Source organism: Balearica regulorum, chromosome 3 (genome assembly GCF_011004875.1).
Source record: "Balearica regulorum gibbericeps isolate bBalReg1 chromosome 3, bBalReg1.pri, whole genome shotgun sequence".
Lineage (NCBI taxonomy): Eukaryota > Metazoa > Chordata > Aves > Gruiformes > Gruidae > Balearica > Balearica regulorum.
Genome location: NC_046186.1, coordinates 76,269,880 through 76,292,474, shown reverse-complemented (window position 1 = coordinate 76,292,474; position 22,595 = coordinate 76,269,880). Strand labels below are relative to the sequence as shown.

At 33.7% G+C, this 22,595-nt stretch overlaps 1 protein-coding gene across 5 annotated transcripts in view; it reads right to left on the bottom strand.

The window, feature by feature from the left end:
- PACRG (parkin coregulated) overlaps positions 1 to 22,595 on the bottom strand; it is a 253,865-nt gene that overhangs the window by 107,001 nt on the left and 124,269 nt on the right. For all 5 annotated transcript variants that reach the window (XM_075748552.1, XM_075748553.1, XM_075748555.1 and 2 more), the window contains exon 4: positions 5,256 to 5,427. In XM_075748552.1, the coding sequence (XP_075604667.1) occupies positions 5,256 to 5,427 (172 nt within the window). The remainder of the gene's footprint in view (positions 1 to 5,255; positions 5,428 to 22,595) is intronic.

Below are 22,595 nucleotides of genomic sequence, written 5' to 3'. Positions count from 1 at the left end.
ATAAATGGCCACAGAGGAGGAGTATCACTAGTAGAGCCTTGCAGAAATCTGTGCTGAAGTTCATGTTTTTCAGTAGTTTCATAGGTGATTTAGAAAACATGTTTACTAATGAATACCAAAGTTTTCTGATCATACCAAGTTATTGCTGATGCCAAAGATAAGGGCTGACTCTGAAAAATTGCAGGAGGACTTTAGAGTACAGAATGACTGGGTGATAAAATGGCAGATGACATTCAGTACTAATAAATGTTAAATATTAATAAATTAATAAATTCAGAAGAGAATAGTTCTAACTCCAACTTCAAAAGTGAGGTGTTAATTGCAGATTTAACTTTCCAAACATGGAAGAGATTTATCTTTATTGAATGAGAAACAGTTTCTCCTCATAGCCATGAGTAAAGAGGAGTAATAAAGAATCTAGTTTCTATACTATTTGAAACTACATGAAATGACCAGTTCTGAGTGGAAGAATCTAATATAAACCTTCTAATTGCAATCACTTGTACTGGTTGATAGAGCCTACAGGGGAGAAATGCTTTGGTATTTAAGAATCAAGACTTTTTTTTTTTTTAAATAATCTGAGACCTTTGCTTTCTTTAAAAGCATTTTAAGTCTATGAAGTTTGTTTAGAGTTAATTTTCAGCCTATGATCTTAACCAGAACTGGTTCTCAAAAGCAACAATGACTCAGGAGGAAGATACCAATTCCATTAAAGGTTCAATTTATTTTCTGTAGATGACAGAAATCAACTTACATGATTTACAGAAAGAAAAAGACAACAGCCCAGAAAACCATATTTATTCCATAAAAATATTCCAGCATTCTGTGAGATAAGGAAGTATTTAATGACTGTTAAATACTCTTAAGTACAGTGAAGAGATATGAGGAGAAATCTAAATATAAATGTACTTAGAACAACTGCTAGCAACAGGTTCAACTTATTTAAATGCAACAGTGACACTGATTTGACATTAAATGGGAATTAACTACACTGTTGTCCAAGACAACAAGGCACATTTTACATGCAAATAGAATGTGGAGAATAAGAAAACAGAAATCAGTTTAATTTAGAAATTTATTAAAGATTAAAAAGGGCACTGTAGGTGACACTGAGGGAGGACTGCTCTGTGCATTTCTCTGTATCTGACTCACAAAAAATCTGTTTCCCTTAATGAAACATTTTCAACAACCTTTAAGGTATCTTTGATCTACTATGTCACAGAAGGGATTTTTAACAGCATAGAAAAAGCCTCAAACAGGAAAACTTCAATGCTCCTTAGGATAGAGATTATTCTTTTTTGGACTCAGTCAGAAGTGCTGGTCTGCTGACTGCAACTGTGTAGAAACAATTCTTCCATCTAAGTTAGAATTTATGTGTGAAGATGTGAGCTTTATTGGCTTCTAGGCCTAAGTTGAGATTGCCTACGTGTCCATTTTAGGATTTACAGCACAGAACAGAAAAGATTCTGGCAAGGGGGTGATCCAAGATCTTCATTAGCAAAGCTATATCAGGATGCTCCTACTAATAATCTCTATTCACTTACTCCAACTTCTGTGCTATTGTATACTATTCCTTCGTTTGGGACAGTGCAGTTATAAAATAGAGAAGATCTGAGTTTAAAAGTAATGCCATTCTGAAAGTAATTTGTTTTTATTTTAGGTTTGATGGTTTGTTGTGGTTTGGTTTTTTTCATATACATCTAGATGGGAGATGCACTGAGTTGCTCCACAAACAATTGCATTAGCAAAAGTCAGTTGCAATGAACTGGAGTGTGGGAGCTGGAACAATTGGTCACTTTGTGTGTGAAGGGGTTGGAAACTCTTACAACTACGTTGCCAGCAAAGAAAATGAAAATAGTAGCATGCTCACTGCCTTTGAAAGGAGAGGAGGTGCTTCTACACACTGTATTGGATGTTGCTGATGTTACTCATAAAATATCAGGCAAAGGTGTAGAAAATTCCTGCCCCTTCAGTGTTTATGTCTGCCTGTGTGTCTCATTTTGAATCTGAGGAACTCTGTGGTCAGGAATCTCAGAGTTGCAGAAGCCTAATGAAAGCAAACAAAAGGACTTATGGCTTTTCTGATCTGTCATTTGCTATGGCAAATGTAAAATTAAAAGCAATAATTTGCCCAAAAAATGACTATCAAAGCAAATTTTACATTTCCACAATGACCACAAAGTATTTAGAAAAGGAGTTTTCCATTGAGAATTATATGGCACAATAGACATCTCTCACCCTCACACCCCTTTTCCTGGCTATTCTTGCCTGACTATAAGTAATGGTACGCCACAAGTAAGTTTTAAGATACATCAGTGGATCATTGAAAGATATGGTGGGGCCATGATCCCCCGTTCCCTAAAAATAAGTGAACTTTCATGTGACCCACTAGAAGGTTTGCTTGCCACTTTTTGTGTGTCTGGGTTGTGTTCTGCTTGCTGCCACCAGTGCAGTTTGTGATGTGGGGCAAAATTAGCCTCCTTCTACCTCTTTACCTGTCTGCAATATGAAAATAACTATATGGATCTTTCTGGCAAAGAAGATATTCTGCTGTATGCTGTGCATCAGAATTTTCTTAATAGCACTACAAAGTACATTGGCCATATATCTCAATTTATGAATCCTTGCTCTAGTTTAAATAACTCAGATGATGGGTTTGTCTACACCTTCTGTGACAGGGAGTAAAAAGTTTTAACATCTTAAAGTATTCACATTTTCTGATTTTGCATTTTTTTATTTTTAGTTGGATTCCTTGCAAGTTTGACATTTGTTTTTTCTGGGTTTTATGCCATGCAGTGACTATATTTACAAACTATTTTATCATGTTTTGCCACTGCAAGGTACAATATATTTTGAATTTTTATTTTGAGAAATCAAAATATATTTTGAACATTTTTCTCTTTGAGAAATCAATGCCTCCATCCTGAGATTTTTTCTTTCTCTGAATTAAAAAAAAAAAAAAAAAGTGCGTTTCAATGTGACAAACAAAAACAAGCAATTACTTTTCAACTAAATAGCATTATTCCATATTATTTTAATCATATTTCAGGTATTTTATGAAAGAAACTGGACCTGTTACTTTCAATTATCTGCCTTTTGTTAGTCATTGCCTGTTTGCATAACAAGAAGAAAATTTGTTGAAAGGATTTGGGCTTACAATAATCCACAGATTCATTAAATAATTTTAATCTTTACTGATATAGTGTTCAAAAAGTGTGAACTTTAAGCAAGGATGGGTGGAGGATAGATTTCTTCAATCATTAAAATACAATACAGAAGTCTAATATTTAATTTAAAATGCTTTTAGAGAGTAATTCTTCACTAATATTTTTCTTTGATGAACATGCAGGAGAGAAAACTGCTTTTAAAAGCATTCTATCTGTAGAGTTATTTTTCTGTCTTTCTTTTATCCCTTTCTCCTCCATCATACGTATTATCTGCCTAACAATCAATTGATTCACTCTTTCACAGTAGAAATATGGTAGTGGTCTAGAAGAAGACTGGTTAATCAGATATAACTCACCCAGTGGGACACCTTAGAGACAGTAATATGTGTAAAACACAGCTGAGTTTATTGTGGATGCAGCTGAGTCACAGAAATGTACCACTTTGACTACACTGCTATATTACACAGTCATGGCAAATTAAAAAACTTAGCAGTGCACACTTTCAGATTCCTTGAGATGGCGGTGTCTTTTTTTAATATTAATATGGCTTTAATAAGGAAGAAGCTTTTATCATTGATAATACTTAGATTCACACATTAAAGCCAATACAGAAGCTTTTTTAACTAAAAAAATAAGCACTGTACAATAAAGCAGAACCAGCAACTAAATTTAGCTAGCAGATTCTTGAATGTGTTCCAGCATCATGAATTCTGACTTGATTTAAAACCCATATAAATACCCTTACCTAGCAGTCTCTTTCCAATGCTAAAAGCTGTGTAACAGCTAAAGCTTCCAGGTAATTATTTCTAAGCTAGATTCTGGTCTCAGCAAGACTTTTAAATCCTAACTGAGTAGCTGCTGTCATAAACTTGCAGTCTTTTCTGAAGAAATGATTTCAGCTTTCCAAAAAAATGATACTACTATAAATATATTTGGATGATGTTGGGAATATAAAGATTTAAAGAAATGGCATGATTCCTCTCTTTATATGTTTCCCTTTTAGAGAGAAAAACCTGTAACATTGTTTTTATAACCTTTCACAAGTGTCACTTACAGAATAACCATTCTGAATATTATATATTCCTTTTGACTTTTTCAAAATCTACAGTAAGATAATGACATCTATAATTCATCTTTTTAAATGGAGAATAAATTGAATGAAAAAACTCACCATTCTAACTCTTCCAACACTATAATTATTATTATTATTATTATTATTATTATTATTACTATTATTATCATCATCAGGCTCCAAACTACATTCCCTTCCCCCTTTTCCAAAACTGTATTCAACTGTTCATTCTGTATCATAAATACAATGACCCCACTTTGTTCTGTATTAGCATGGATGCTGAATCATCTCAGGAAAATAGGACAAAGGACAGCAATGATACCATTACTGATCAACAATAAAAGAGAAGCCAAGTTTAACAAATATGAACATCTATTAGTATAGGTGTAGCATGCAGACTTAGGAATCATAATACCTGACTAAAGAAGGATGATGTTTCAGAAAAATATTTCCTGAAGGTACTGATCTAAAGAAACAGGAAAGAACAAAACAATATATCTGAAAGGCTAGGTGTTTCAAGAAAAGAAGTTTTAGTTTCAGCAGTATTACACTTGGAGTTTTCATGATAGTGTGCTTGTATTACAATAATTTATTACCTTTCACATAATTTTTCTACAAAAAACTATGTTTGAATATATAAAAGCTTCAAAATTAATATTTTTTTAAATGCCAAAATTTTGTATACAACATTAATTAGTCAGGCAGAACTCCCAATTTAGATAGAAATATGTATATGCAGAGTAATGAGAATGATGATAGAAAAGATATCTAATGAATAAAGATAAGACAACTGTAGGATGAACAAAAGGACAAGGTCTATTCTTCTGGATTACTGCATGTACCAGGTGATTGAAGGCATAAGCCTCCTGGCCTTATACCTTACAATTTACTCACGTTTGCAATGATCTCCATGAAATATATGGCCTGTCATGTTTTATTGCTTAATTAGCAACTTGCCAAAAATCTACACTATATCAATACAATTTTAGGGATTTTTTTTCCATATGTTCACCTACTTTTTATTGGGATAATGAGCTGAGGAATGACAGGAAGAATCTTGTTTCCACCATGTTCCAGCATATCATGGATTCCTTGACGAGCAAAAAACTCATATGGAAATGTCATTTCACAAAGCCCATCAAAAAACAAAGGCAGATAGTAATGATAGTCCAGCTTTTCAATCTCTACCTGAAAATACAAAATAAATAAACAAATAAATACAAATTTTCAATATTAAAGCAATGTGAACAGGTGGACAGATAAATCATGCCATCTACACAGGTATTTAGTAAATAATAATTCATTTTGTATTTCTGCAGAATATCATTAAATCTCAAATATGTCTTATGGCCAGATATTGAAATCCAGAAATATTTGACCTAAAGAAACCAATGAAAATGAATATGGTCCCATACATTTTCACTTTTTGATAAGTCAGTACCAGATTCTGATATTCTTGCTTATATACCTTACTTTGTAAGTTACCCATAGGAATCAAAGCAGCCATTTTAAGAATAAGTTTGTGTTTATTTCAGAAAAATCTGATCTTTACATCGTCACTTGGACACTCGAAAGAACAAATAAGAGAAAGAAACCCGCAACCAACAAATATCCAGCATAGCACAAATATCAATATTTGTACAGAATTCCCAACTTTCTAGAATATTGACCTAATTTTATTTCCTATTAATTTCAGGAGCAAAATTCTAAAGAAATTCCATAGGTCTCTACTGTGAAAAAAGGTAGAGAAATTAGTTACCTATTTCTAATAGGAGTCTCCCTCCAACCTTAAAATACGAAGTGTACTAACCTTCCCAAATTATAAACTTTGTGAGGGATTTTGCACTCTAGTGCAAAATCCTAGTTTTCTTCCCTTTTCCTTCTACCCATCAGCACTCTGATATTACAAATGCTCAGGATAGCCAGAGAAAACCACAGGTTGTTTGCTTTCAGCCTTTCAAAGCTCTGAATACAACTAGGAAGTGACACAACAGCAAAGCATTTTCTCTGAACAGAATATGATCCTCAAAATCACTTGGAGATCAATCCAGCTCTTTAGGCATCCACTTCCATCTTTAAAACACTGCTTAGCTGCTACCCTGTTTTTCCAGTGAGATTATATTTTAGAATTGGGTAGATGCTTCCTCCTTCATACCTAACAAGCTTTGTTACATAGCCCAAGCTGAAGCTCCAAATATCATAAAAAAACATTTGTCATGTTAAGCAAACAAATACCCAGCCCTTGATTTGGAGCCAGTGATCACATTCTCACTTGAATTGTGGAAGAAATCTCTTATAGGAGACTAAAAAGAATAATTGCATAATACATGAATGAAATAAAGTCCCTGTAATGAACCTTGCAGAAGAAGCAACAAATGAAACCCACATTTCCTGTTTTCACACTACCATATATGATGGCTTTCCTGTCATTTTTGCTCATTGGCTTTTTATTTCAGAATGCCTTTAGGGTCAATATCCCAGAGTCAAGTCACAAGAAAGTTCAAAAATGACTATACCAAGCAACCATGTAAGACCTTTACAAAACAAGAATCAGAGGGCATTTACATTCCTAAACTGTTGGTGTTTGTATTTCTTGAGGACATTCAGCATGCTATGAACAATACTTGTGAGATGGTAAAAGAAGTCTGCTCCCAAAGTCACTGAGAACAGAAGACAGTAATATAGCAACTACAAACTTCTGGTGACAAGCCTAAGTCAGAGGCCAAATTGTCCATTACAGCAAGAAACCTGTATCAGGAAAGAAATGGCCAGGTGGTCAAAAAATCATTGACAAAAAAGCAGGACAAGAAGCAGCAAGTTTTCCTGTTCTCTGTCAATAGGACAATAAGAAATATTTTTCTTTTTAACCTTTAATTTGTAGTTTATTAAGATTATTAGGTTGCATTTTTTGTTATTGAATGTTCTAGTTTCAGAAAATCAAAACCACCACCTACAACAGCTACTTGTGTCTGGGAAAAGCTTTAGATATGAAAAAGAGAGATACAACTAGTAATGTGTGGGCTTTTTTTTAAACTGGGGAGAAGTGTTTCACAAGGAAAAACATCTTTATTGGATTATGTCTTTTTTTTTTTTTTTAAAGAATCTATTCATTACATGGTTTTTTGACAACTCTTTCAAAATGACAAACTATTTCCAAAGTATAATCAATGTTAGATTACTGAATCAGGATTTGCGACTATTTTGCTCAAAACACATACAGTAGAATCTGTCATGTCTTTTCTCCCACTCTTCACTAATATCTCCTGTCGCTGTATCTACCTTTTTTTTTTTTCTCAAAGATGTGATATTTCGGATACTCTGAGTGATTTTTCTCAGCTATTCTTTGCCCTTGAAATATGCTTTTTCTGTTTCAGATATCAAGAAAGCTTATGTGTTCAAAAGCTTGTCAATGTTTCTCAGTGATAATAACTGATCAATAAACAATATGACCTTTACCAACTCTGTCTTGCAGTTATACATCACATATACATAGGAATGATATATTAACTTTAAAGTGAATATGCTTTCTGGGTTTAAAAACAAATCTGAATTTTACACATGACACAAAAGCTTTATTATGAAAAAAATCTCTACAAAATATAGGTATGACAAGCTATAGATCATAAAGCATTTGTGTGTATCCCTCACTTCTCAGCTGGCTCCAAAGCCATAAGTGGTTGGCAACTGGCATGCCTCTGAAAAGGATTCTGATTTCTAACTCATTTCTTGAAGTGTCAGCTGTCCAAGCATACAGCAAATTTTTACTTAACATTTTGTACTCTATAATAACTCCCACAATATGGAAGCCAGAAATATTTTGCCTTACATTCTATGGTGTGAAACCCTTTCCTTATGTGTTTACTATTTAGCTTTTAAAAGTGGCTATTATACAGCTGTTCAGAGAAAAAATGTGATTTTTTCTGTTTACGCCCACAAAATTCTTTTGTTTTTCACATCCACCCACAATAAATGCTGATTAAAGCTCAAATTCTTGGCAAAACTTATCCACATCTGACAATAATGCTGCAACTATGGATTTTTAAGAAGAAATCTCCCAAGAATTATTATGAACTTCTGTACTAGTGGTTGTAAGAGACTATGTCAGTTCTGAGAACCCAGCCTCCGGATTTTCAGTAAATAGGCCAACTAATAAAAATTGATATATTAGTATAAAATATGACCGCACAACAAAAACAACTGTATTATAATCAGTAAAATCTTCTGTTTCATGGAACTTCCATGCTACTTATGTATACTACAAGCTCGGTAGGTGAAAAAGAACAATATACAGTTTAAAATTGTTGTTTTATCAATGTGCATAACCAATGCACAAGATGTGAGGAAACTAATGGCAGTATCACAGTTAATTTGTCCAGCAGAAAATCTGTTCCTATGAAGCAGCTCATAGTAAGAGCAAATCTGCTGAGATAATGAAAACCCAGATAAAGGGTCTAGGTTGTAAATAGTAAAAATAAGCTTCATCGCTAATCTGCCTGTTAGATGAAGAAAGCGAGCTATTTGAGAGAACTTAAGGTATGGAGGTTTGACAATAAGGATGTTATTGGCCTTTCTTAGATAATCATATTTAAAGTAATCTGGTAATCTCTAGGGCAAACCTGAGTTTTAGAAAGTAGTGTTTAAGGTACATAAACAACTGAATTTTCCATCTCATTTCATGCAACTGATTACACAATACTATATGCCATTAATATGATTATCCCAAAATTGGACTTGATCTCCTAGAAACATTATATCTAACTGTTTATGTACTCATTTAATGTCTTTATCTAAGGCATTAAAATGAGGTAAAGTAAAAGAAACTCTGAAATTTTTGGTTTGATAAGGACAAACAGGAGTTTTTGTAAAGATTGTAACAAGTTTGTAAGGATTCTTTAGTAAAATAATAGTTCCTTTTAAGATTTGTTTTCCATTCTGTACCAGCTATTTCATCTCTATTGTCTAGGTTAATGGAAAGAGAAAAGCAGAAACATTCTTGAATAGTCTCAATTTTGAACTTCCTTTCTGATTTTTCTTCCAAGATTTCTTTCAACTTTCTTTCAAGGTTTCTTTTTTTCTTCCAATATCCTCTACCCATAGCCAAGAGGAAGCCTGTGCATTTCACAGTTTTTAGTTGCTTGCTTTTAGTATGTTTGTCTCCTGATTCATAATGGGATGTTTTAATCTTTACTATGGAGCAAGTAATGCTCAGTAGCATTTTCTAGCCTTGTTTAGATGGAGTTTTTAATATGGTAACTTTGCTTATGGTACTTATGGTTCCAAGCTCAATTCTGCTGTTGCATTTAGTCCCTACAAGTTTTCCAGCAAGAAATTATTCTCTTTTTAGTCTGCTGTATTTCACCGTTCAATACATACTACATACGCTCCTACTACAAAGATTCTCTATTGAAAAGAGTTTTAGTCTAAATTATTACTTGTGTCCTATTTAAAAAAAAAAAAAAAAAAAAAAAAAGAGGGAATTCAGACCTGTATTTTGCTTTCTGCAATGAAATGATAAAATACTTATTTTAAATCAAATGGAAGACTATCAAATTTGAAGAGAAACGGATAATGGTAAGGGAGAAACTAGATGAACATCCCAATAGAAATCTTTTAACTCAGTCAACTGAATTTAGAGCCTTTTAATACATTCTATAGATAGTTAACTTCCCACAAGAAGTTAAATAACAAAAGAAAATATTTGCCTCCCATGGATAAATTAAAAGAAGCAATAATAACAAATGTTTTTGGAATGTTACTGTACTGGCTATCTGAATTCAGCTCTGAAATACCACTTCATGTAAAAACCACCAATAAATACAGAAACATTACATATATAATAATTTTGAATTCACTACATTCCCTATTACCTCCATGTTAGTTACAAGGGTAATGCTGTCATCAACAAAAACAGTTGAGAAAAGCGAGGAAGAGATATTGTTCTATTATATTTTATACAGCAAGATATAATTCAATTTTCCATAGTATTATCTATATCTTGATATCCTATTGCTCTTTCAAATGAAGTTGGAACACAGTAACATTTAAGTCCGAAAACACCAAAGAGGAGTATGATATGAAAAGATTCCCAGCTATGATGTGTACCTTGAAGTAAACGTAGTTCTAAACTCTTTTTCTCCAAAATGAAGCAACACAGCTCTTTATCCCTGCAGATTAGTTGCCTCATTTGCCTCTTTCCCTCATTTTTCCCCTGCTTTCTTTCAGTTGACACTGCTGCCTAATCCATGTGGATTCTTTTCAAATTATGGGAAAACTCTCATAATAAAATGCATTCACTTACGTTTGGCTCATATATTGATATGTATGAATGAGAAATGACTGAAGCAGAAATAGTTTGATCAAAATTATTTGGCAATACGGCAAAACTAGTCTATAGGCAATATGGCAAAACTAGTCTATTCATAATCTACTGTAAGTAACAATGGCTAGAACTGGATATGATCAGGACCTCTGTAACGTTATTGAAAATCAACCACTCAAATTTATGTCATTACAGCAGACATACTCCACAGATATTATTTGGAGAACGTTTGCTACCAGCAATGGTGATGGTCCTGCACATGATAACCAAAACATTTTCTTCTCAGTTGCCACACCTGAAGGTGATAATCTAATCTCACTAGTGTTACTGAGGTGAGGAAAAATAATAATCAAGAAGAAGGTCATATTCTTCCCTAAATAACTAGAGAATCAATGAGTGAGAAATGAGGGCAAGGAGAAGGAAGATATAAATTTGTATAAACTCCCCAGTTAAGAAGAGGGTAAAAAACCAACCTGAAATCTCTTCCTATAAATGCAACCTAAGAATTATTTTTTTATTTAAGAAATTGATTCTCAGCTACATGTGTGAATCTCTAACAGCCTGTGAGCTATGCCATCCAGAAGATAATCTATGACATTTCTGGGGGGAGGGGGTTCTATCCCTGCATTTACATAAATCTTTTTAATTGTACTGCCTGGATTTAAATTTTATAAATATACACTTCACTGGTAATACAGATCAGGCAGGTTTTGCCAATATAGAGGAGGGTCAGCATACCATACAGGAAAAAACAGGATGACAAAAAAACGCCTTGAGTTATGAGATATAGGCCTTATAGTATGACATGCAATGTTAAAGTGACAGACTAATAGCAAGGATTTCTGCTACAGTAGTAAGACAGGAAAAAGCCTTCAGCAGACTAATTAATCATTATGAGCCACCAGTATGATGCATATATGAAAAGGGCAAATATTATTTAAAATGTATGAGAAATTTCTAGTATATATAGAGAAGCATTAATGCTACTACACAAGGCAGTCATGAGAGCTCACCTGTTACTATCATCAATTTGCCCTAATATAAAATATCCAGATTTTATTCCCATTAATTCTTCATTGGAAATAACAGGGACAAACTGACATACAGGAATACCCCCAAACTCAAAAACATAAAGGAAATTAAGTGTTTTTAAACTTGTTCTTATTTCTTTGGATTCACATCACATTAGATTATCTGAGTCAACTATTTCTAAGAAAGCATGTAAAATATACTATTCTTCTAATACAGCACATAGGTGTAGACTATGCTTAAAGCATTGCTTTCTTTTAATTGATGGGAAGCATCTATAAATAGAAGATGAATGTACTCTGAGAAAAGTGCTCTGTAAACATGACTCTGAAAAATGTGGAACGTACTTGAGAATTGTTTGCGTGAAGCAAATAAAGGACCACATGATAACCTCAGTGGCAGACAAAAGTATCTCCACTACTTTAGAATGTATGCTTATCTAGTTACATTCTTCTTACTGCTCAAAGACTTGCTGACACCTTGTTAGACACACCCAATTGTTCCATTTTTTTCCTTACATGATTTATTAATATGATGTAAGAGTTACACAAGCACAATAAATGTGAAACTTTAGATTAAGATAGAAAGAGAGGCATTATTTCTCGACATTTTACTAATCTCTCTTATTTGCAATTGCCTGATGGGAGCATTACATGACGTGTAAAGATAATTTGCACTTATAATAGCCATTCAATATTATATGTATCATATACACCTACTTTGAGAGGTGAATGGGCATTCTTGACTCCTCAGGGGTCCATGGCCCTCATGGTAGATTAAGTTCCACCCTCAGCTGCACCATCTGAGAAATCCTCCTTGCTTAGGCACCAGCATGAAGCAGAGTACAAACTCTGTTCCTTCACTATAGAACGCACAAAGGATTATCATTGTGAAGAAGAAACTTTCAATTTTGCAAACACTTAATTAGACACCATTGGACACCTCTTCGCTGAAAAGGAAAGAGGATAATACTGTCCCAGAAATAGGCAAGGGGAGGAGGCTAGGTAGAGATTAGCCCCCTCCCCCTCTCCAAGGCAGAGATTAAAGGTAGAAGGACTATAAGAAAGTGGCTGCAAGACTCTCCCACTACCTTTCTGAGGAAGACATATTGATCTTTTTTTATTTACTTTGTGCAATATGGAGTTTATTTTAAACTTTATTGGAAGAATAGTGGACCAGTTTGTCTATCCCAACAAAACACATACAATGCAGTATGGCTGTACAGAACTAATTTAAAATTGACTTTTTGGAAAAAATATTCCTCTTTTGCTCAAAGAATATTTGCTACCATTTTAATAAGATGAAACCTAACACTGTTATCTTATTTTTCAAGAACTAATTTTGAGGGTAAATCAGGAGAGAATGTCAACTGATTCTATCCCGTTCAGAAAGCTAGTGGACAAGTAATTGTTTACTTATTTTTTGGCATTCATTTCCTTTCTCTTTGCCAATTATTCATGCAATGCTGTCTGTCAAATTAACCTGACATTCTTTGGTTTTAATAAAAATAAAACAAAACAGAAAAAATAGAGATAAAAGGGAACATTGGGACAAAGGCACATAGAAAAAAGTGTCTGTGGGAAAAGTTAGAAACAACTACCTGAAGATTTATTTTGTTTTAATAATTAAACCATAGCATAAAATACCAGAAAACCCTCTACTGTGTAATGCACAACTAGAATTGTTCATCCATCCAATTTTGACATAAGTTTCATACATACACATAGTGAAAAACTGGCAGGTTTATGGCTTTAGAAATTGTGGAAGCTTCTAAAACATGTCATTAAACATTATCATTTGCTTTTTCATACACAATATTTTTTTAAAAATATAATAGAAATGATGAAACCAAATGGCTCAAAGGCAAATTAGAATAGTTAATTTTCTACAATTAGAGCATTCTATGAGACTGTTCCTATCACCTTCTGAGTCTCAACATTTTTCTCTAGGCAGGAAAGTGGGCAGAATGGCCATGATAAATAGAATAAAATAGTGGTACTGCATTCACTCTCCCCAACAGAAAAGGAGAGATTTCTTCAAATGATTTAAGGTGAGTCTACATTATTATCTTACTTTGGAGATGTTACGCAATATCAAAGTTGATCCAAATAGGGAATAGTTGCATTTTGCAACAAAAGCAAATGTACAGCAAACGTGTTTCTGTATTGAAATGAGATTAACCTATTTAAGCCTTTCCCATTATTCCTTTATTCTGAGCAAAGTAAAGGGGTTACTGATGGTACCCTACAGGAATAGATATGTTATATTCTTGCTCACAAATTCCAAAAATGCTTTGCCATGGGGGATTTCTGAGCATTGTCAGAGAAAAATACACCTGTCATACACCTGTTCTAATCTGCAAGTTTTTAGGTTTTATTCCTATACAACCAACATCAGAAAAATTCTTCCCTTACATTTTATTAATCTCCAAAGATGTAACTGTATATTTGTGGATAACATTATTATTAAGCAAGGAAAATTGTACAAAACAGGAAGGAAGACATAGTCCACAGTCCATTCATTTCTTATTATACAGTTAATCTTATTGATTTCACACAGCATTTGGATAATTCTCTTAATGAGAACAACCTGCTTTTCAGGTTGATTTTTTAAAAAGAATCTATACTTCTCAGAAGTGTAATCAAAATCCTACATGCAGAAGAGGCCAGTGACTTAACTGCTTGTCTCATAAGTTTAGCAAGAACTGAGATGCTGGTTTAGAACACTAAATTAGAGGTTTTATATGTGTCTTGCTCTTACGAGACAGGCTTATTAGACAGAGAGCAGAAATCTGTAGACTGTACTGTGCAGATTCAGCTTATTGAAAGCAATCTAAAGCACAGTTTTAAGAGTTAACAAAATAATAGATAAAGGATATCTGGCTCTGTAGATATTGCATTAGGATTTCAAAAAGCTTTCAATTGAGTCCTTTTCAGAAGATTATTAAGTTAGTAGCCACAGGAGGCAAAATGAAGTCCTTTCATGAATTAAAAGCTGGTTACCATAGAAGAAGCAAAAAGGCTAATGGTGCAGTGCCCTAGGGATTAGCAGAAATGATGCTGCTTAGTATATTGTCATAGGCCACAACAATTTTAAATTAAAAGTATTACTCAGAATGAAATAAATTATGGAATATTGCAAAGAATTGAAACTGGCTGACAAAATGAAATAATTTACCAATGTGGTAAAGATAGAATGCAAGATAAAAAAGTAAAAACTATAAATTACTTTTGCAATTTTTAATGCTGCTGCTTCTGGTAATTGCATTGCTTAATATTAAGGCCAAATCATGTTGATAACTATGCAAACATATAGGAAAGGTGGTTCTTATTTCAAAGACTTGCAGTTAACAGTCTCATCTGATTTGTAAAAAGCCCGACCTGAGGAAAAGGTCAACAACATAGGAAGTATTAAGATCACTTTCTAATATGGGTACATTCTTGAATAAAAGTTTTTAAAGCCATGAAAAAAATGAACAGTTTTTTGAAGTTAATTTTTGTGATAGTCTTTTCTAACTGCTACCATCTTGAATCTTCTGGAAGCCACAAAACATTCTGAATTGTGGAATATAATTTTATAAGAAGACTTAAAGTGATACATACAGTGCCAGCAAAGGAAAGATGAGAAAGATTTTTATGGACTTTAGTAACACAATCTTCTCCAAGACCTTCAGGGAGAAGTTCATTTAAGTTCATATAAAAATGAGGCTTATTTGGGAGCAAAGTGAGAAGAGTGAGAACAGTTCTCTATCTCTAGGTCTGGAGCTCCCCTTATGAGATTTGCTCTCTGCTTGCTCTGTCAGTGGAATGAGTCCTACCTTGCATGTTCTCCTCTCTGAGGGGAGCATTCCAGGAGGAAGGTGTTTGCCACAGAAGGTCAGGTCATCCTCTGGTGACTCATTCTGATTCTACTAATGCCACATTAGTGCTGCAATGTGCTGCACTGGCCTACTTAGGAGTTCTTGTCTGGAGCTAAATAAAAGTTTCTGCTAACTGAACAGAATTATCTGAGCTGTCACAAAGAGGAGTACCCCTCATAGAAGGTTGGTGAGCAACTTCACCTAATTTTGGATGAATTTAAGCTTGCTACTTGTAGTGATAACCCTTCCACGATTAATCCAATGGACACACAGGAGCTGAGATCTACAATATTTTAAATGCATATAGTAAACTTTAAATGATTTATAGTATGGGTTCAGATGAGGGAATAATTTGTCAGAGCAAATTGTGTTACATAAAATATGGCAAAGCAAGTCATTACTGTCAGCACATTTGCTGAACTTACTTTTAAATGGAAATCAACACAACAATATCAGTTTAAAAATCAAACCACTGAGATCTAGTCAATCTCTTACCAGACTTAAACTATTCCATTTTAAAAATCAAGTCATGAATGTAAGATGCACAAACTACTGGACTTTTCTCCACTTCCTAGAAGCCCTAGAATAGGGCTCCTAACTGAACTTGATTAGCATACTGATTAAGCTTAATTAAAGAACAACTATGTGTAAAGGTAACCCAATTACTCAGGACTTCTAATTATATATCTCTAGAGCTAATATAACTAAGTAACAAACTAATTTTCAACTGAGTTCAAGAAACGTTTAGTTTGCACCCAGCACATTTTTCTCAGTATATGTATTTTAATGGGATTTTGTGTAAAAAAGCATCACAGTAATATTTAATACTATTCAGGACATTATATGTAGTGAAATGTATAAAAACATTTGTTTTTTGTGAGGGTGAATAAGATTATTCCAGTAACTGGAATATTTTAAGATGTATGTGCCTCTAACATCAGAATGCTTCACTCTCCTGGCATAGATTATAGACACTAGAAAAAACACATTTCCAGCAAGGTGAAGTCAAGCGTACATAAAAAGTGTCTGACCTACCTTGTGGCTTCTTCAGAGTCACAGGAATTAGATTAAGCTCTGTACTGATTAACAGGATCTCTTAAAGGGGGGAAACTTTGGTTAAACACTTACTGATGTTTAAGATCAAAGGATTTTCAGGAAGTGCCAAGAAGCTGTAAGGATTCTGTGGCATATGCTGACAGAGTAATTGCATAACTGATTGTCTTTTGACTGACAAGTCTTGAAAGTAATCTCTCAACTTTTAAAGTGATTTAGTGGTACATCCATTTGGGAATCTGTTCCACTAGCCCAATAGGCTCATTTGGTTCAGTTTCCCACATATCAAAATTACATTCTTCCACAGGAAAAATCAGTGCCTGAACATTTCCAGATAACTATCCAGAATCCAGAAAGATACTAAAATGTATTGGGACAGTTACCATGAATGTGGTATATCTAGGCCAGGAACTCTTGCATCTTACCAATAAAGAAGTTCTGCAACCAAATCTTCCTGATTTGGAAGAAAAAGAAAAGTTGGAGAAAGCAGGGCCCCAATGTGTGAATCTTCACTAACTTCAGAAATAATACAGAAGAAAACAAAAACATTCTCACTGCCTGTAAGCGTGTCTGAGACGGAGCATGGACCAAGAGCAGTTTTGGAGCAGAGGACTGCTTAAGAAGAAGAGGTCAAACACCAGAAATCCTTTGTCCCATGGCCTCCTAGAGTCCTGGAAGATGGCTCTGAAGTTACTTCACACTTTTCAGTCATGGTCTGGTGGAATGAAATAGCTGAGACGATGTGCAGGCAATGCTGAAAGGTCCCCAAAGGTAAATGGCAGACAGTTGAATTAAACACTAAAGGACCCAATTCCAGACATTGACAGAGCCTCAGAAAGGGAAGGGAATACTGCACCATCTGCTGGCTAATACCAAACACTGTGAAGGTGTTGTGCCCTCTATTTCAAGAGTAAACTATGAAACAAGATAGTCAGGATAATATTGTACATTTCAAGGTAAGATTTTGGAACAAACAGATTGGGCTACCACAGAAAGGTTAAAATCCTCCCCTTATGAAAATCACTGTTATTCCAAATAAGTGAAAACTCAAGGCTAGCACATAATTTTCAGAATTGATAATCTACAGCATAACTAATAGATATTTGTGTGAACTATATCTATACTTAAAACCAAAACAGGGTGGGAGTCATTCTCTGAGCCTGATGCACAGTAGTGTGCAAGAGATCACTTCTGCACAGCTAAATGCTTTGAGATACAAAATAGGGTGGTTCCCTGTAAACTGTATACTATGAATAGTTTCAGTAGCTGCTTACCCTGAATAGTGGATGAGCATTATCTAGGCAAATATGGCCCAGACAAAATCATACCAGGGACTGTGCTACCTGAGTACTTAACAGCGCTGTTAAGTACTCAAGGCCATACCATGATGGTGTTAGTTTTCTAGGATAAATGTGGAGGTTGGCATGACTTATGCAAACTGAGGTGGAGCGAAGAACACAAATACATTTGCAAAAAATAAATCAATAGAAGTCTGCTTGCATAACTTTTAAATATTATATTAAATATACCAAAACATATTTGAGCACAATGTTTGGTGCAGATGTATCACTCAAGACTATTAAGCAAGTTGGGTTGATTAGACAATACTACTCTCAAAAAGTTAAAAATAAACTATGCTTTAGGAGGAGATTACAGTTGCTTGTGGCATCTGACATGGGTGTCTCTGAAATGAGTCATTGAACACAACTGTTACATTGATGGTGTCACTGAAAATGGCATTTCACAGTTGGAAAGAAGTCTTCAGATGACTTTCTGTCAATACATCCGTATGACTTTCACTGATTTTTTTCTGAGATCATATGTTGCCAACAAATTCAACAGAAACTTAAATATTGAAATTATTTATTTGCTTCTTTGTGGTATATTCATTTACCTGTGATAATTTATCTAGCTAGTCATTTGGATTTCTGTGCAAAATGCCACGCCAGCCCAAACAGTTTTCTTCAGGATACAATGTTAGTGTTATGATAACTGAGTACACTCATATCAATCAGATAATTCAACAGATCTTTCTGAATTTGGTACCCATAACAAATCTACTTAGGTATATAAAAACATGACACTTCAAAGGGGCCAACTGTGATCAAACACTGAATTAACATATTGAATTTAGAAACCCTTCCCCATGTAGTTCCGATTGCTTTATTAAGCATTTATCTGCTCTTTCAAGAAAACCTTTTTCCAAATTGTATTCATTTCAGCATGATAGAATGAGTCCCTGGAAGGAAGGAGTAGTTTCGGTGAAATCTGGAGGGAAAGTATTAAAATGTACTCAGGGCTTTATTTTGTTGGGTTAGAAAAGTAACACACAAAATTGTCTTTGAAATTTAAAATATAAAAAAGCTTCTGTAATGTGAGTAAACCCAATGGCCATTTGCCTAAGTTCAAGTAAAATTTCTTATAGTAAAACATCTTATTCTTACTTAGCAACTGAATGAGATGGTAAAGGATTATTTTCTAATTAAAACCATAATAAGCAACCCTACTTTAAAAGTCAGAGTATGGGTCTTTTTCTCTTTGGAATAATATGTTTTAAGTTCTTTAATTATACTTCTTTTGTTTCAAGGCTAAATTTATCTTGAAAATTTATATTCACATGTCATGTAATGCTGAAAATGTATATTTTTAGAGGTTTTTAATTACTTGTTAACAGAGTCCATGTTATTGAGAGTCTAGATAAATTCAAGAAGGAAAATTAAAGTTTATGCTCATTATTATAAGGTAATATATGTCATGTATGTATTTAGAAAGCATAAAAATATTATAAGGTATCCCACTTTACATTGTCTTTTCTGTGCAACTGATGTACACGTCAGAATTGCCACTACGAAACATGATAGGTTTGTTTATATTGTACTAGTGCATTTTTCTACTTTAATAGTGCTCTTTAATACTGAAACAACAAAGAAACAATTCCAAATTCTTTTCCAAAGATGCCAGAATCCTTCTTCCATTGTGTGGATCTACTTTGTAGGTATATCTATAGTCTTTATGGGAATCAGCAGAATATTCTTTTTAAAATATACATAGTTAATGAACATACTGCAGATATTGTGGCAGCAGTTGTCAATATAAAATCCTAACATACAGACATGGATAGACAATGAATTGAAGATAAGACAAGAATATTTTGAATATATATTAATAATAACAACAGCAATATTTTGAATTTGTATAGCAAACTCAAAAATTGTTCCTAATCAACTCCTTTCAAAGGCAGAAGCCATTAAGAAAACAGGAAAATCTTGCTTTCTTAGTTCAAAATTAGACTTCTCCCAATAAAAAATGGGGATCATGTTTTCTAAGGTTATTTAGTATGCTACCAATCTGCCACAGCAATGCTTTAAATTTGAACCATCCAACATATAGCCTCAAGAACTTTTTTTCAGGCTAGATGAACCTCTTCTCAAAATTATGGGAAATGAAAAACTACCACAGAGGCTGAGATAAATAACAGCAGTAGACTATGGCAATGATAGTTCTGGTTGATTTTTTATTTTCTTTGAAAGTAATAAAAAGTGTAAACTGAAGACAAATTTATGGAAAGTAAACTAAACTTAAGTAAAATAACTAACGGTAAACCAGTTGCTAGCACTATGCTTTATTATCTTTGCAAACCTCAAAAATTACCTTATACAAAATCCAGTATCATACAGTACAGCAAGTCAGAGTGTATTTCACAGGATCGTTGCCCAGTTCTTTGTCTTTTTGTATTCAATTTATCAGTGAAAGATGAACTGTGTCTTCCAGTGTGTTGCAAACTAAATTTGAAACAAACAGGTTTTTATAACATAGTTTTTACTAGATGAAATGAGATCAGGGCATTGTATTTGTAAACTGCCCTTGAAAAAAATGTACCAAGGAGGTCAACACATCATGTTGTGTCTGTCTCTAAGTTATGGTATTTATGTACATTCTATATATGTATCTTTATACATTTATTTAATAAAATTTTTCATTGGTACTTCTAAGAGTTTTGTGCTTAAGAGAGTTCCTACATTCACTAGGAATGCTGTTCTGTTTTCACATTGACCAGAAGAATAAATGGTAATAAATTTTGCACAGAAAACTTGGGAAATCATGGTTATACATATGAATTTTTTTTCAAACACTTCGCTGGCCATAGCTATATTCATTCACAGTTAAGTAGCATAGATAAATAAGCAATATCAGTAAGTTGAACATAAAAATTAAATGGACTAAACCCAATGTCAAATATAAAGGTGAGATTACAAACTTAAAAAACATTTACTTGGTTCTCAGGTCATATGAAATAAAACTGCATAATAGAGAGAGAAAAGAAGTTAATGTCTGTAAAATAAGTGACTGCCTTTAGTTTGGGTTACACTGTTTTGTGCCTAAGTTCTACATTGGATGAGTTGTCATGTCAATACTCACAGTTGTTTTATGTGGACATAGGGTTTTACACCCAATTTATAAAGTTCTCAGTTCTCAGGTCCTGTTTATTTTTGTTTGTTAATAGAGTTGTACAGTTTGGGACAGCCCCATTAATGCAATCATTCTTATGCAGTCTCTAAAGGGAAAAGAAAGTAACTTTGAAAAGCAGAGACTGACAACTAAGATCCGATCATTATCCATTTAATTAATTTTTCTCAAATACAAATGTCCAGAAGTCATTAAATCATAACAATATAAATTCTGCAAATGCATGTAAAGTAAACAGAGAGAGTTCTTTTTTTTTAAAGTAATGTTCAAAAGAAAGTCAATGATGATGGAAAGACCTCTGACTAGCAAGGCAGGATCATTGAGACCAGCAGAAAAGCTCACTGCTACAGTACAGATTCTAATGGACAGATAAAAAAGGTATCATCAGGATGGAAGTAAACAATCAAAGACAGCTAAGAAATTAGAATTTTTATTTGAATACTGGGATATCCTAGATAGGTTTTGATACAGAAGATTAATGTGAGAGCTGAACTCCTTCATCAAAAATAGATGAAAATGCAAGAGAATTTGTCAATAGAGTTGTTCTAAATTAGGCACTGCTAACATCATCAAGTGCAGAAGCTTCACAACAAATATTAGTTTTGTGAATATCTTCTATTCAAACTATAGTCTGAATAACTTGCAGTATAGTCAGACTAGGAAGAAATGTATTAAGAATTATTCTTAAAAAATAGTTCAAATGCAATACATAGGAGACTAAATACACTATCACTAATCAATTTGAGTTGACTGAATTTGTAGATATACTGATCAGCTAAGCTAATATTACAGAGTGTTTTTGCACAGTAAAGCTTGATAAGACACACTGCTAAAGTATAAATAGACTTCATTAATACAATGGGTATCTCAATTTTTTAGAAGTCTCAGTAGACAACGATCATGCAATGAAGAAATTCCTTGTGACTTTTCTTCCATAGACCTATTTCCTTAGCAATCACTATAACATGGTATGTTTGCCATGCAGTATAGTGTAGCCTTAGCAATCTTACTAGGAATTCTGCACTCATTTTAGGGGGGGGGGGGGGGAAGCAGACAGGCTACCATGGACTGAGTCCCAAAACAGTAGCACTACACTTGGGCTTTAATTACCCAAGCTATCTCACTGTCTGCTTAGCTACCAAAATAGTGCTATATATATATATAGTGCAGAAAAAAATGCAAATTATGATCTATTATTTAACCATTATACCAGTAGTCTCAATATTGGTGTATTTTATTAAAAAGTGACTAAAATTTTTGCATAGCTATATAAATTTTTATATTGTTGTAATGTTACTTCAGTAACTTAATTTGCTGTCTGGAAGATGCAGTGGGTCTGTCAATGATGGATTTTTCTACATGAATCTCTCTTTGGACTAAACTGAGGCATTTGCCCAAACCAGTACATTAGCACTGTCTGTATTGTCTCAGCATTTGGGCAGAAAATTAATTTTGCTGTGCAACAAGCTAAAACCAAAAGCTTGTCACTACAATTGTTTTCACAGATTTTCGTTTTGGGGAGTATATTTTATGTGTCAATGAAGTCTTACTTGTCACCCTACTGCAGTAAGTTTCCACACGGCTTGTAAACTTAGTTGGGATTGAAATGTATTATAAAGGCTAATAGAA